Raw genomic sequence first — 16,502 nt, forward strand, 5'->3', positions numbered from 1 at the left:
AAAGCAAGCATCGTCGACAAAGGCCACGGGCGAGCAAGCAAGATTCTTGAACCACAGCATCATCCTTTTTTTTTTTATTATTCAGTTTATCTGGAATCTATCGCTGTCGCAAATATGTCGGAGTATGTATATTTCCTCCTTGTTTTGTGGACTTTCACTAACCAGTCGTAGGAAAGATGCTACACTCAAAGCGGTCCAGGTGGAAGCGCTGGTAAGAAATTTCTATGTCGGGTTGGCGACTGCGAGGCACGAGTGTGAAGCTTACATGTGGCTCAGGTTGTGATGAAAATCATCAAACATAGCTCCCAGGCCTTCCCTACTATCGCAACCGGATCACTTGTCGGTATGGATGTGCGAGGGACACTCCAAGTCACGAACTGTTTCCCTTTCCCAGTTGTCGATATCCCAACCGAGTCCCATTTCGATAATGCTTCCCAAAATTCCGCTGCTGTTGCTCCACGCGCAAAATCGAATACAGTTTATCAGGCTGAAATGATTAAAATGCTGCGGGAGGTAAACATTGATGCCAATAATGTCGGATGGTACACAAGTGCAAACATGGGGAACTTTGTCAATTTGAACGTCATCGAGAATCAGTATTACTATCAGAAAGAACTGAATGAGCGGACCGTGGCGTTAGTTCATGATATTAGCCGTAGTTCTCAGGGCGCGTTGGCACTTAGGGCTTTTAGACTATCACCCCAGTTTATGGCCGCATTCAAGGACAACAAGTTCACGAGCGAACAGTATGACGCTGTCCCCACTTCCTCCTATGGTTTAGTATAGAATCATGGTTAACTAACCCTTGTTTCCATCCATCACAGGCTCCAGAAATCGAACCTTCGATACCAAGACATCTTTGTTGAACTCCCCGTTCAAATTCATAATTCCCACCTTCTCACATCCTACCTCCACCAACTCCCAACCCCCACTCCTTCAGAACCCTTGGATTTCCCTCCATCCCTTGACGCTCTGACCTCTGGACCTTACTCCTCGTCTTCTCTGTTGACTCCCAACTTCGACAGCCTTTCTCTGAGCATTGATCCATTCTTGGAGAAAAATTGCGATCTACTCCTGGAAAGCATCGAAACTCACCACACCGAAAACAACAACTTCCAATTCTACCAACGATCTCTTGCACGCGAGCAAGCCAAGATTGCGCAATGGCAGGCTAAGCGCAAAGCCGAGAACGCCACACGTACCCAACTGAAGCAACCGCTGCTACCGGAGGATGAATGGCAGCGACTCTTCAAACTTCCCCAGGAACCTAGCAGGTTAGAGACATTGCTGAATACTAGACAAGTCGAGCAATATTCGCGACAAATCGACGGCTTCGTGGCTGCGACAACGGGGAAAATGTTCGCCGTCAAGGGCAATCTACTTCCAGGTGAATCCCAGGTTTAACATCTATGCATTCAGCTTCTATACCTATCTTTCTTTCATTGTGATGATGGGATGAAACCGTCTACGGAGCTTGAATTTTCGTGCTTTCGGAAAGAAAAACATAAACAAAAGCTTTATGGGTCTTGAATTGTAAATGATTGTATGGCGTATCATTGGGAATTTTCTTTGGGTGCATCTATTTGTCGGCTGTTCGTCCCCTTTGAGCCGGTTAATTATGAGTTTCTGTAATTCTTTTGATATTTCTTCTCCCGGATTTCCATATGGTTCCTGCGTTGATTTCTTAGTTTTAACCTGCTTAGCTACTCGCAACGGAATCCATCTGGATGAATATATATCATGTTCTTCTGAAGATTTTTCGGACTCACTACGGAAGCATAGCATAAATGTTCCGGACGACAGAATGAAATAAAAAGATTATTAACCATGAACATATGTCATTCTCTCCTACATATTTACCTAGTTTGATCTGATCAAGGCTCCGTCCAACGATGTGACATCTACCTGATCCAAGATTTTAAAGAGTCTTGAGAAAAAGGTCAACAACTGCACATTGCTTATTGAGACAGTGTGGTACAGAGAAGAAATCCTAAGTCTAGAAGCGGAAATCCTATGATATGCCCTGCCAATCTCAATCCCCGATACTAATCCGCCCAATGATTGCCGCCAAAATCCATGTATATGCACAATAAACCGGGCCGAGCCTGACCAACCGACCGACCATATGATAATGCAATATGGACATGCCCAAGCAAATCACAGTCCCTACTTGTCATAAAACGTCAAACCAAGAAAATATACTGAGGAATTCGGCGAAGGAAGGTGAAATATTCTTGAATCATGGGGAAAATAATGTAAATAGTCAGCAGACGGCGGATATGCAAATAGAAACGAAAAGAAACAACAATAGAACAAAGGCCAAAAACGAAGAGTAAAAGAAATGAAAAGCGTAACATCATATATATACGTTAGAAGAGGGGTTACAGGCGGGGAATTCGTTCCAGAGTTGGTAAGTCAACCAAGAAGTAATGCAAACGGGAATGTGACAGACGCCAAACAAAAAAGTTGATTAAAAAAAAACTCAGCCGATTTGCTGATTTGAACACAGTCTGAGATGCAGAGGGGGAATCCAAAAAGAAAATTAAATAAAAAAAAGTCAAAGAAAACAAGAAACGTAACCCAAGTCAGAAAACACACATCGGGGTAAATCTCTGATGCAAACGATCCAAAAGCTCATATACACAAAATAAAACAAGCCATATGACAAGGGACCTCCATTATTAAAGGTAAGGTGGCGTGGAAAGGAAAAGCGGTGGGGGTCAGAGGTAACGCATTTCTATTACCGCCCCACATAAGCGTCCCTCCATCGTCCGCATTTGTTTCGACAACACTCGTGTAACAAAACACCTAGAAAAAACTTGGGAACAAAGAGAGAAAAGGCTATGGCCAAGAAAGTCGATTTTCGGAGAGAAAATGGTTCGATGGGTTCCAATTCGAGTTTCAAAGGACTCTACAAATTTGTAATCTTTTTGAACCAACTGGATCGCTTCGGAGTGCCATTGGTATACGATGAATGGCGATGATAGTCAGAAGCATAACGATCGCCATATCGATCACCTTCACCACTACCCTCGCTGCTCCTGAGGGGCTCACGGACTGAATATCGTAACTCGTGACGCCTGGCTCGCTGTTCTGAAGCTTCGGCATCATCGACGCCATTAAACCTGGAGTGTCGTCGCGCCTTACGACGGGCAATGCGCCTTGCTTCCTCTTCAGATGATAGGGAATGGGCGTGAGGATCTCCTGGAGGAACGGGGACGTCGATAACCGTTGGGACGATAGGAGGTGCTTCGGGAGGGTCAGTCAATTGAGAATTCAACCATGACGACGTTTTATCCTTCCCAGCGCCCACGATACCGGGATACGGCACATTAGAAGCACGGCGTGAGTGGCCATGACGTGAAGTGTGATGCTCTTCTCCTGGTATAACGGCAGACTTTCGCCGACGGGATTTGGCAGCTTCGTCACCGGAACGATGGGAACGATGTCGACGATGATCTGTAGCGTATTCATCATGGGAGTATTTATCTCGGGGTTTCTCAGCATACGATCGATGACGATCCGATCTTACCCTTCTGCCATCCTCCTCAAGTTCGTCTACCTCCCTCGCGCGACGCTTGCCTTCCATTCGTCGAATTTCTTCCTCACGTTGCTGCTCCTCCAATAACCTTGCAGCGCGGCGAGCTTTCTTCTCCTCACGATGTCGTTGTGCTCGTTCTCTCTCCTCGTCTTCTCTAGCTTGTCTTTCCCGTGCTTCACGAATCTTAGCTTTTTCAACATCTCGCCTCCTCGCGCGCCGTTCCTCTGCTTCTCTGTCCTCAGCCGCTCGGGCCTCCTGTTCAGCGTACTTCGACAAACGTCGAGCCTTCCTTTCAGCTCTTCTGGCTTCGGCATCCTCAGCCTCCGTTGTGGGTGCCGCATCCGTAGTAAAACCTTCGCCATCCGTCTCCACTTTAGTGGATCGGTGTCTGTCTCGTCGAAGGCGACGGGCATATTCTTTGTCAGATTCTACCGACTTTCTCAAATCTTCTTCACGATAAGACCGTGATCGGGAGTGCTCTGGTGCTGTCGTAGGTTTGCGGAATGAGCCAAACAGTCCTAGCAAACCTTCTGACTTTTTCGGCGTTGCAGTGGTGGTGTTGGATCGTTTCAAGTTTGCACGTTCTTTTGGAGGGTCGATCACAAAAGCTAAATCCTCAGGGCCGGACACTACATCTGGACGTCCAGAGGAGCCTGGTTCAACCATGACAATATCATCATCTGCATTTCCAGGTTTTGGCTGTTGGTAGTACGAAGAGTTTTATGTTAGCACACTTTGTTCGTTTTATAAAAACGATAGGCGTAGGGAAATGGGGACAGAAGTTCAAATTACATACCTCACGTTTAGATTTACGTCGATGAGGTTTCGAATCTATTGGGGAGTCTCCTGGTGAGATTACTTCATGCCCATCCCCTCCGTTGACCAAAACCAAGTCGTCGTCATCGTCAATTGCATATGGGTCAGGTACTCCTTGAAACGATTGTTAGAACATGTAATACGAGGATCGATTATTTGGATACAGGCCAAACTTACTGGAGGCGCGTTTCTTACCATTGACATACTTTTTCGGAGTCTTGGTGCCGTTAACGCCCATGACCTTCGCTGCTTTCCCCGGCATTTCGACGTGGCCGCCACTCGGAGAAAGAATACCTGAGTCATCAATGTCAACTGACGGACGTCTAGAGCTATGCCTCGAAGCTGAGGTGCCATTTTGTTTCATTGACTTGGTTCTGACGGGTGGCGCACCTCCCATCATGAAGTTGGAAAAACTCATGCCTCTGCTGTGTCGTGAGACTCGAGCGCCAGTGCTAGGGCGTTTCTCGTCAGAACCAGATGACTTTTCGACATCCTTTTCCGTAGCCGCAGGCCTTTTCTTTTCGGAAGCCATAGATTTAGACCTTGTCAAAGTAGGAGGTGGCTTTTCCTTTGGTTTTTTCACAGAAGATGAAGGGTCAGCATCGTCTTTTGGCTTGGATTCTTTCTTTACTGGTTTCTTGGGAGCAGCGCCCCAGAATCCCCACGAAGAAGCCCCAGCTGTACGTTCAACCCGGGGACGCTCCTTTTTAGCAGGTTTTGCCGTCGCAAGATCGGGGAAAGCTTCGGCAGCTTTATTTTCATTAGCAGGAACAGAGACCGGAGGAGGAGTTGCCATTTCATCCACTGCAACCTGTTTGACAGGAGAGGCCTTCTTGCTCTTCTTAGGAGCCTTTGCCGGCTGCGATTGCGTAGGTTTTGATTTAGGAAGAGGAGCCAAATCAACCATGTCGACCAATTCGTCCTCATATGCGCCCGGGAAACTACCAGGAACCGAATCGCGAGGAGTGCTCGATTCGTCGAGAAGCGTGGCACTAGCGGCCGCAGTAGCGCTGTTTTTCTTTGACGTGGACTTAGTTGGCACCGTTGATGCTTTTGGTTTTGATGACTTTTTGGATGGGGGTGGATCATTTGCGACTGGCTCTACGGTCAACTTGACGTCAGGTGGGGAAGCCGGCTGCTGGGGAACAACAGTGTGCGCAGAAGCCTTTTCTTTTGCCTTAAGCTTTTCCTTTTCCTTGGCGGCTTCTTTTTCGCGCCTTTTACTCTCCTCAAGTAATTTAATCCGCTCCGCGACCGATGTTTTGGCAGTAATCTTGATGCCAGTCGTCGATGTCGTCGTGGTTCTTGTTGGCGCGCTTGGCGCGGTTGCTTTGTCAGCTGTCGTAGCGCTAGCCGCTTGTAGCTCGGCCATATCAGCGTCGACAGCGCTCGTTTTCTTTTTCTTCACGCTATCTTTGCTTTCCTCCTTGACAAGTTTATCTGGGGCCGTCTCTACAGCCTCTCGAGTTGTTTCCTCCTTTGTTTTGGAGGTTTTAGATTTGGTGAAAGTAGCCGTCGTAGCAACACCAAAAGTGCCTCCCCAAAAGCTTTTTACTCCCTTGGCCGCACTGACCTCCTCAACAGGTTCCTCCTTTTCCTTGAACTCATCTGTGACGTCTACAACTTCAAACCCCCTAGATTTGGCCCTAGTTGATTTACTGTCCTCAACTCTAGATGATTTCAACGTGGTTGAGGTCGTGAAAGAGAGAGATGTTTTCTTGGATTTCGAGGTCTTAGCTCCAGAACCAGTAAATGCACCCCACGTATCAATCTCCTCGACGTCAACTGTGGTTGTCTGGGAGCCAAGATCTTGAGCTGGTGGTGTTGGAGCTGGAGGTGGTGGTTCGTTGGCGTCTTTTCCTTTCTTATCCTTCTTTTTATCTGCAGCAGCTCCCCACCATGAGTTGTCATCAAGTGCTGGAGACTTGACCAGATCCGTAGAAACAGCATTTGCAGCGTTGTTGTCATTAGATTCAGCTACGGCAGCCGCTTGCTTCCTAGCCTCCCTCTCCTTTTTTCGCCTCTCTTTCGGAGTTAGCACCTCCTCGACCTCAATGAGCGGTTCAGGGTCAACTTTTGGTGGTTCAGGTTCAGGGACCGGTTCAGGCTCAAGCACTACGGCTTTGTTCTTCTTTCCCTTTTTATCCTTAGGATTTTTTGATGTTCCCCAGCCCCAGGAATCGTCGGCTGGAGGTTCAGGTGCATCTGGGACAGCAGGAAGAGGAGATGGTTCTTCCGTGGTTTTCGCCTGAGCAGCGCCCTTCTTCTTGCCTTGCTTACCAGTGGCAGTAGCAGTAGTGGCCCAGCTAAGGGGGTCATCTTCTATGACAGCGGTGATGTTTTCGGTTTCCTTTTCTCTCGGTAATTCTTCAAGGATAGAGCTCTGTTTCCCTTTCTTGTCCTTCTTACTTCCGAAACCCCAGCTGCTGAAGCCCCAGCCATCCGCACCACCGCCTGAACCTCCGCTGGTCTTTGAGTTTTTGGAGTCAACTTTAGTAACCTTGCCACCATCACCGAAGTCGTCATTAAACCAATCAAGATCTTCTCCTGCAGGAAGAGGTTCAGGGGCAGGAGCCTCTTCGGTCTTGGAACCCTTGGATATCTTTTTCTCTTTTTTTGATGTCCCCGCGACCCAGATGTTCACTTCGGGGACAGCGGCTGGTTCATCTACCTTGGTCGGAGTCTCTTCTACAACAGCACCCTTCTTTCCCTTCTTACCCTTTTTAGTAGTGATAGCGGTAAATCCCCAGTCCTCGACAGGTTCAGCTTCCGGCTTGGTTTCGGGCTGGGGCTCGGGTTCAGGAGCTTGGTTCGCGATTGGTTCCTCGACTGCAGCCCCTTTCCTGCCTTTCTTCTTCTTGGTAGCGGTAGTTTCCCAAATATTGACTGGTTCGGGTACGGGCTCTTCCGAAGGCCTAGGTGGCTCTGGCACTGCATCTTCTACCACAGCCCCTTTTTGGGGCTTCTTCTTCTTCGTCGAAGACGCAAACGCCCCCCAATCGTCAGCAGTGTCCGGCTGAGGCTCGGGTTCGGGTTCGGGTTCGGGCGGGGGCGGGGGTGGCTCTACTGGTTTGTCTTCTTCTATCACTTCTGCTACAGCGCCTTTCTTACCATTCTTTTTCTTTCCAGTTACGGTAAACGAGCTCCGATCATCAACGGGATCAGGATCAGCCGTTGCAGGTGGGGGAGCCAGGGGCTCTTCAGCAACCAGTTTACCTTTTTTCTTCCTTCCCTTCTTTCCTGCCGGTGTCGCCCAATCCACATCGTTCTCTGGCACTATGGGATCAGGAGCAGGGGCAAGTACTTCCTCCTTCGATAGCTCTTCGGTGATATTCTTAGTCTTCTTCTTCTTCTCTTTCTTACTTGGGATAGAAGCCCACGCGCTTTCATCGACGGGTTCCGGTGGTTGGTCGGGCTCCGTGGGTGGCTCCCCAACAGTTTTCGCATTTGATTTTTTGGCTTTGTCTCCCCATGTACCCCAGGTATCATCCTCACCGGCGGGTTCGGCAACAGGTTCAGACTCTTTTGGTGTTTCTTCAATAGCATCGAAGGGATTTGTGCCCTTCATTTTCTTCTTCTTATTCTTCTTGTCATCCTTCGTTGACGTCGACCAGCCACTCCATTCATCTACAGGAACAGGCCCTGAGACAGGCTCAGGGTTGGAGGGCGCTTCTTCGATTATAACACCAGCGCCCTTTTTCGGTTTCTTTTCCTTTTTGCCGACAACGGCGAACGATGACCAAGTATTCTCCTCTTCTTTTTTCTCATCAGCGTTTGCATCACCTGTACCATTGTCTAGCTCATTTGAATCGCGCAGGTCACCCAATTCGAAGCTGTTGGTGGTTGTGTTCTTTTTCTTTCCTTTTTTTCCAACGGGAGCCCATGCATCCAGTGTATCAACGCCATCATCTTTCTTCTCGTCCTTTGCCTTGTTATCAGCAAGACCCAGGTCACCTTTGGCGCCAGTGTTCCAACTATTTCCCCAGCCGCCAAAGCTGAATCCAGTGGTTTTGTTCGTATCGCCAGTGTCGAAAGATAAATCCAGCTGCGGGACGCCGTCATTTAAATTGACGTCCTGAAAGGAGCTTTGGGGGGGTTCTTCAGCTGCAGGGGGATCAGCAGCCTTTGCGCTGTTAGTGATGGCTTGGCCGTGTTAACCAAGGGTTGTACTTGCCTTGTTCTTCTTCCCCTTCTTCTTCTTTGTTGTCGTCGTGAATCCACCCCAGTCATCGTCTGGATTGGCATCGTCAGCCCAGCTGAGCGAATTTCCTGCATTATCAGCGGTAGCGGCTTCCTCTGCTTCTTTCGCCTTGCCCTCCTCCTCCTCCTTACGTTGCTTTTCCTCCTCCTCCTCCTTTTCCTTCTTCTTCTTCTTCTTGTTCTTTTTCTTATTACTGCCATCATCCCAGCCTTCGTCATCCCCAGCCCCTCCACCAGCACCATCATCGCCGCCACCACCTCCTCCCGCGCCATCGCCGCCAGCGCCGCCAGCATCGCCATTTCCGGCGCTACCATCGGCATTTCCACCATCCTCACCACCGCCCGCTACATTGCCCTTGTCACCTCCATTACCAGGTTCAGTCCACTGATCCTGAGCGCCCTTTTTCGCGCCCTTTTTCTTTTTCGGGTGCGATCGGAATTTCGACGTGTCGTTGAGGTCAATCGGTAGAGGCGTTACGGAATCGCCAAGAAACACCCCATCCGTCTTTACTTTTTCAGTTCGTACCCCGCTCCTAGGAGCAGATGCTGGCATCCCAACACGGCAATGGCCGAACTCGTCCCGGCCCATGTACTCAGGAGGCATGTCGGCTATTACATTGTCATAGGGAGGAGGGGGAGTGCCATACACCGAGGACGTAGGTTCAAGGGTGAGTAACATGTCGGTGACCAACGCGGAGGCTTTCAATGACGCGGCATAGGTCGAGTCGAATAGTGACTGTGCCGGTTAGTGTTGGGACATTGAAAAAAAAAAAAAAAAGAAAGAAAGAAAGAAAGGAAGGAAGGAAGGAAGAAAGTAGTTGAGACATAAAATTAGTACTGAATTGTCAAAGAAAATGAGATGAACGATGGTTGAAGCCAGCATTATGGCTTATCGAATAACCGCAGTCGCCGTAGCGTAATCACAAAGTCCCAGTATGGATGTGAAATTCATATAGATATATGGCTTTGTCTCCAGGACAATGGAACCCGGCCACATGGCATCCGAGAAGGACGATTTCAATAAAACGAAAAAGCTCTTAAAAAAAAGAAAAAAGAAAAAAGAAAAAAACAAACAAGAAAAAAACAAAACCTCCAAATTCGGTACAGTACATACCATTGATTTCGATTCGCAGCTCATCTTCATAAAGCCGGCTCGGCGCAGCGCGCCATTCAAACACTCAGTTGACTTTCCCACGGAGCCCTCGTGGGCCCTCCCAACCCCATTCCAAGCACAGGATCCATTTCGCGACTTCATCATAATATCGCCAGAGCACCAGGGGAGCTCACGAGCAAGCGCTGACTTAGTGGGGCCAGGTAGGTTTACTGGCGCGATCATCGCAGAGGCCAGATTGTGCGGCTCGACGCCAGTCGTATACAGCGCGGCTGCACCGATTGCAAGTGTCAAGAGAGCCAGCGAGGAGGGGTATCTCTAAACACATCGATGGCGATTTTTTTCCTCCTATTTGTTTGGTTTTCTTTTCTTTTATAGTGACAGGAACAACGCGCTGAATGAAGGTTATCGATGCGAAGAGGCGGTAAGTTGTAGCGGGGTTAAAAATTATGGGGGACGATGATGATGGTTGTGGAGCCAATTCAAGGTCCGAAATCTAGAAGAAGTTGCGATAAACAATAAAATGAGGACTCAACAGAAGCCGTCCCCAGATCAAAATACGGAGAGAGAGAGAGAGAGAGAGAGAGAGAGAGAAAGGGGGGCAAAAAATAATAAAAAGGTAAAAAGATAAATAAAGCCACCTCTTTTTTTCCTCACTGTTTAGTTATCCAAGGTGGGAAAAAACCTTTTTTACGATTTTTTTTTTTTTTTTTTTTTCCGTTATCCTGAACTCGACCTTCCAAGCTCCCTGTGGCGGGAACCAGTCAAGAGCCGAGATATCCAATTTGCGTTCTGATGGGATGGAAGCAGCAGCGTCTTTAGCAAGGCCCTGCAGGCTTTGGCTGGCGCGAGCTGCGATCTTGCAGGATACCAATCGAAATCAACACACACACAAGTTCGACACAGCGAAAGGCCGCAAAGGCAACTGGACGGCCAACGACCGGGGTAGAAATGTCGGAGCCAGGGACGGAGGGGAGGGTGCTGGTAAACAGGGAGGTTGCAATTAACTAACTGTACAGCACCAGCAAGGCACAGCGGGCAAACCTGAGATGAAGGAGAGAGTCCTTGTAAATGGTCGGAAGAAAAGACGAAACAGCAGAAGATGGAGGCGCAAAGATATTTTTGATTATTTTTTGATTATTTTTTGATTATTTTTTGATTATTTTCTTCTTTTTATTTTTTCTTTATTTCTCCCACTTTGGCGGAACTGGCGAACGGGTCACAAGGGACGCTGGATCAAAAGAGTCAAAAAAGCGTCGCGATCAACACTAGGTTCTCGAAACCAGTATGTCGCAGGAGTTGCCCAAGACGCGTTAAGGTCAGCAAAAGAGCACACAGCAGTTGGAGTCCCCGCCTCCTCCAAGAGCGCACATCCGAATCCGACACGGGGCTCACCAATCGACGGCCGTGTTGCAGACAAGGGCCGCAGGTGGAGGTCAGGTCGGCAGCCGGGGCGCCAGTTGGGGATGGGGAGGGTGTGTTGGGCGGGTGGTGATTGGGGACTGGTGCAGAGGAACCCACGCAAGGAACAGGCCGAGCGACCAGTTGCTGCGAGGACGAGGAGTGACTGGTTGTGATGGCGACGAATGTCCTCTTCTCGCGGGGTGGAAAAAGGAAATGAAGAAGATATGCTCCAATCGTCCTGGAGGCTGGTTGGCTTCGTGATCGTGTTGGTGGTATTTGCTTTTTCTCACGGGTTTTTTTGATTTATTATTGTTGTGATTTCGCATCTGTGTATCTGTGTATCTATGGCCTTATCACCAGGTGGGAAGAAAAAGCAAAAAAAAGAAGAAAAAAGAATTAGCGAAAAAGGGCTGGGGAGGCCAGCATTCAAGGACACCCGCAAGTAAGATTATATATATATACTGTCTTCTCCTGTCCTTTCGAAACCCAAGACCAGTGCTCCGCATATAAATAACCTTGGAGTTCACCCAGGGCATGGGGCATGGTGATGGTGATGGTGGCTGGGGGGTGTCGAGTGGGGGCAGACAGCGACCATCATCAGAACAGCGCCAGCAGAGTCAAGATAGGAGATAGGCACCGTTAGACACAGCGGCAGCGGAGAGCCCTACCCGCCGCCGTCAAGCAGTGTCCGTCGTCGAGCAGCCTGCATCATTAACAGAGCATGTATGATCCACCTCGCGCCTCTATCCCGGCGGGCGAGGTTTGGCGATGATGTCGTTACAAACTTTTAATGTTTTCATTCGCAATATCGTTACCTCATATATATATATCTCTCTCTCAAAACAAGAGACAACAAATTTCCCAGCCATTCATTCAGGCCACAACATTGTCATAGAATCATCATCCTCCTCCCCCCTCGAAAAAAAAATAAAAAAAAAAACAAAACCACCCTCTCAAGCAGCTAACTTTTCAAACCCTACTAGTCGCCCTTCACCGCATCAAGAACAACTCCTCATAGGCTGGCTCACCATTTTCTTCTCCTGCTCTCCTCCTCTCCTCTTGGCCGGCACGTCCCCGACGGACCCTACCGCGACTTGCAGTTACATGTCGAGCTTGCAAACTCGCTGCAAGTCAGCATGCGCAACGCGTTTTGCTTGTGGTGGATGACAGCGGATGCCAAAAAGAAAAAAAAGAAAAAAGGATGGGAGATTCGGAATCCTCTCTATCTGCATGTCTCTCCAAGCGAAGAGGGCTTGCCAACTATGCCCCTGGGATTTCTGACCAGCTCCAGCCCAAGAGCTGCTGCTCTCGAGTTATTGCAACATGCCACGGCTTCCATGCTGAGTTTTGCCCTGGACCAAGGTGCCTAGGAAGCCCTCTAGATAAAGCTAATGACAGCCAATTGTCTAACTAAAAAGGATTTGAGGAAACGAAAGAAGAAAGGAGATAGATATGGTTCCGTGATGGCGTGCATGAGCATTCGTTGAGCCTCACGCTGGCAACGCGCAATGGCTCTGCGACTCGGGCCGGTCTGGTTGCGACTCATAATTGCTTCTCGTTCCTGGAAACTTTTTGGCCAAATAACTTTTAACTTAACATCTCCAGTACGTACTCTGTACTTCAAAGGACCTCTGGAGATGTGGGGGCAGCAAATATGTCTTCTCCACACACACACACACACACACACACACATGCACACATTTTGGAATGGGGCTCCATGTGTGTACAGTACATACCTACATACATACATACATACCTAGGTACATACAAGTACACATCACCACCAAAAAAGGAAGACACGAAGCCCTCCCCAGGGGTTCGAGGGCACACTTTGCTGAATCCACATCTGATCCAGTCAGGCAGCAAGGCATATGTAGTTATAACAAACAGATCACTCACCAGCTGTGCCACTCCTGGAGCTTCAAGCAACTTGCGGTCAAGATTGCATTTTTTTTTTTTTTTTTTTTTTAATAGATGAAAAGGGTAAAAAAACAAAAAAAAACAAAAAAAAAAGAATGAAGCTGGAAGTAAAAGCCCGACTTTGATAAGATCATAACTTTGAGCACAAGGAGGCAGAGTTATCAATATAATAACAATCCTTCCCGGCACCACCACCTCCCCACACCAACCTCCGCAGAAATAACGTTACAAAATAAATGTATTGCTCGTTCAAGATTTTACCAATATAGAAATGAAGGGTACAGAAAACCATATATTGTTAACATGTTATCTTGTAACAGAGATGGAGAAGGGAGAATGGACCATTTCCATACAATATTGTTAAAGAAATAGTTAATAACAGAAGATAATACATGACACCCGTAAACCACTATTAGATACAGCAACACAAACAGGCAGAATAAAGAGTTTAAAAAAAAAAAAAAAAAAAAAAAAAAAAAAAAAAAAACAAAAAACAAAAAGGACCTTTGTTGGAAATAATTTTCCATATCCGTTGAACCTCTCTTGAGCGCTCACATGAATAGCGGGCAAGGAAAAATGGAAAGCTGACCGCGGGGAAACCTGCAAAAACAAACTCAAAATCACCCAGAGTCAATGGAAAGAGTGCAAGCGAAGGCCCGGGAAATACAATATCTCATCATGCGATATTGATTGCTAAAATTACAAGATTTCGGCTTGTAGGAAACAGTCATCTACACAGGGCTTGCCGATCTAGATCTAGTCGGAGGGTCAGTGCCAAAAGCGGACTTAAAGTCATGAATGTATCGATTCTTTGCTTCAAGAGCCATTTGTTGGTATTTCTGTGGAATGTACATGTCAGTTTCACGTGCAAGGTCTACGAGGTTTCCAAAATAAAAATATATGATTAAATGGGAGAAGAGGTCGATACCAGGGACCTCAAAAAAAAAAAAAAAAAAAAAAAAAGACAAGGAAAACGAAAGTCTGAGGACTAAGGGAAACTACTGCATACCTCCTTTTCGCTCATTGATAGGCTTCGCCATAACTCTGCACACTTCTTCATCCGGTCACTGGTAGACACGTCTCCACTTGCAGATACTTCCTTCACGAAGTGCATGTATGCATTGGCAGGTCGCTTGGGCTGCCTATCATCCGAAATTTCCATGAAACCTCTCTTCTTGTTGAGCAATCGGCGCAGTCTCCGGCGGGCCGCGTTGGCCTCCTTGATCTGAAGAGGGGTGTGGCGATTCACCCAGTCGTGAAACGCAGCTCTGTTTGCAGCCCGGTTTGATTCCGCAATTTCATCGAGGCGCTGATTAATCCATTAGGAACCATGGAGCCAAAGGAAGGTAATTCGAAAAGTAAGTAAAATGGGGTTAGCATCATACCTGGCGCTCCTCTGACGGTAAATTTTTGTAGGTGTCAGAAATGCCCGCAAACTGCTTGTGTTGTTGTTGAAGGAGTATGTAAGCTGTTTCTGGCAGACTTTTTGGGGGCTCAAGTGCCGTAGCCTTGAGTTCTGCGATCGCTTCTCTAGCCTTCTTCTTCCGTAAAGCTTCCTTTTGCTTTTCGGTCAGCTGCTTTCGCTTCGGGGTAGCTTTCACTTTGGGCTTCGCTTTGGTTGACTTTTTAACAGTCCTCTTGGCTGTCTTTTTAGTGGGTTTAGCGTTTTTCTTTGCTGGAGTGGAAACTGGTTTCTTCGAAGTTGTTGTACCACCAGCCTTGGCTCCCCGGGCAGCTGTCGCATACGTTTTCTTTGAGAGTATTGGGATTGTGCGACGAAATAAGCGAGCGTTTGATGAGGATGAGAGGTTTCGAGAAAACACGATAGCAGATCTGTATGCTGGAGCATTGGCAACGGCCATGCGAGCTCCAGTGGAGCTGGCTTCAACCAAGTTCACACATCTCAGTAGCACACGACCACGACGGGCGAGAACGAAAGTCATTGTTGATAGACAGGAGGATAATCAATATCAAGGCCAACCATAAATAAGCTGGGTATTGGCAAACAAACCCAAATCAATTGTACCTGGCGCAATGTTGCCTGCCAAATTATTGCATCCGGACTGCCTCCTTTCCACAGTAAACAGCGATGCGATACGATGCGATACGATGCGACGTGATGAGGTTGGGAGAATCAAGGGTGAGGTTGGGGTTTGTTTTGGGTTGGCTGAAAATAGCAAGGTGTGGCGCCTCGGCTGGGTCTAGCTGCATTGGGCATAGCGCTGCCAAGATATCTCCCAAACTGTCGCCATCGTGAGAAAACAATCAGTTTGGTGTTACCAGTGGTCTCAACTTCAGTAAATAAGTGCGAAAGCGCACATTCTCCGGCAGATAGCGACCGGATCATTTTCGGGGTACCTTCCTTTGCTCACCGCGAGGGTTATGGTGACCATTCAAGAGTGTTTCTTTTTTGCGTAGAGCTAACCGCCGTCTTGTGCTCTCCACGTTTGCGTTGGACTTATCCAGCAGTAATACCTCACTCAAAGATTTGGCCTACGAAATGGCTCGGGATACTCGCTCACCATCGCCTGTAGGCAGCACCCACTCGTTCAAACGGAGCCGCAGGGATGAGGACCGGAATGATAGAAGTCGCCGGGATGATGTGAGAGGACATCGAAGGTCCCGAAGTCCCGAGGCAAGTCTCTTTGCAATTCAGTCGTTCCGCCAGCAGGTTATAACTAACATTTTCTACTTTCAAGAGGCGATATCGTGACCGCGACCGCGACCGCGACCGAAATTCTTATCGAAGGCGAGATCGCTCGCGCGATGATCGAGATGACCGCCGGGACGAAGACACCTATCGCCCCAGTAAGAGGGACCGCTCCAGAACCAGATACCGTTCACGAGACCCTGACGACGATAGAGACTATCGTCGCAGAAGCCGCGATAGGGAGCATCGAAGCAGGCGAGATGAATCCCGTGACCGAGGGCGGAGAAGACGGAGCCATTCTACTGACTCCAAGCGCGCTTATAGACGGGATGATAGCAGAGAACCGGTTTCAAATAAGGCTTCAGGCGTGAGGCCCGAAGAGGTCAGTCCCAAACCGAACGTATTGTAACAGACATGAAAAATTATAAATTAACATTGATTCTACAGACATCGAAACCCTCTACTCCAATCCCTGCTCCCGCCCAAACAGACGAGGAAAAGAAGGCTGAAAGACGAGCCAAATTTCAAGCTTGGAAAGAGAAGATCGCAGCCGAACGTGAACGGAAAGAAAAGGAACTTGCAGCAGCGGGTGGTGCACGGAGCATACTTGATGAGATTGATAAGAAAGCAGCTTCGGCTCAAAAGATCGCGACCCCTGAAACTCCCACAACCCCTCCAACAACTACACCTGCACCTGCGCCAGATGCCGGGAGGAAATATGACCCCAAGTCTGTTGCAAAAAGCGCTGCAGCACCATCTCCAGAACCATCATCTATACTGGGCAAGGACATCAGCGTCCCAAGTATCGCTGCCTCCTCTACAACATCCACACTTTCGATTGCCGGTAAACAAAGGCTAAA

The 16,502-nt window shown here is 48.1% G+C and overlaps 3 protein-coding genes across 3 annotated transcripts; 1 reads left to right on the plus strand and 2 right to left on the minus strand.

Annotated features, from left to right (window-relative positions):
• Window positions 1-114: 114 nt before the first annotated feature.
• On the plus strand, window positions 115-1,404 carry HCAG_03353 (conserved hypothetical protein; the record flags this gene model as incomplete). Its single annotated transcript, XM_001541206.1, has 4 exons — window positions 115-122; window positions 172-211; window positions 277-746; window positions 825-1,404. The coding sequence occupies 4 exons, from the start codon at window positions 115-117 to the stop codon at window positions 1,402-1,404; spliced, it is 1,098 nt and encodes a 365-aa protein (XP_001541256.1).
• A 1,507-nt stretch (window positions 1,405-2,911) lies between these two features.
• Window positions 2,912-9,812, minus strand: HCAG_03354 (predicted protein; the record flags this gene model as incomplete). Its single annotated transcript, XM_001541207.1, has 6 exons — window positions 2,912-4,240; window positions 4,338-4,471; window positions 4,535-8,461; window positions 8,516-8,590; window positions 8,690-9,293; window positions 9,672-9,812. The coding sequence occupies 6 exons, from the start codon at window positions 9,810-9,812 to the stop codon at window positions 2,912-2,914; spliced, it is 6,210 nt and encodes a 2,069-aa protein (XP_001541257.1).
• Window positions 9,813-13,723: 3,911 nt separating this feature from the next.
• On the minus strand, window positions 13,724-14,935 carry HCAG_03355 (predicted protein; the record flags this gene model as incomplete). Its single annotated transcript, XM_001541208.1, has 3 exons — window positions 13,724-13,831; window positions 14,002-14,301; window positions 14,378-14,935. The coding sequence occupies 3 exons, from the start codon at window positions 14,933-14,935 to the stop codon at window positions 13,724-13,726; spliced, it is 966 nt and encodes a 321-aa protein (XP_001541258.1).
• Between the last annotated feature and the right edge of the window lie 1,567 nt (window positions 14,936-16,502).

Source organism: Histoplasma capsulatum, genomic scaffold, assembly GCF_000149585.1.
Source record: "Histoplasma capsulatum NAm1 scaffold_3 genomic scaffold, whole genome shotgun sequence".
Taxonomy (NCBI): Eukaryota; Fungi; Ascomycota; class Eurotiomycetes; order Onygenales; family Ajellomycetaceae; genus Histoplasma; species Histoplasma mississippiense.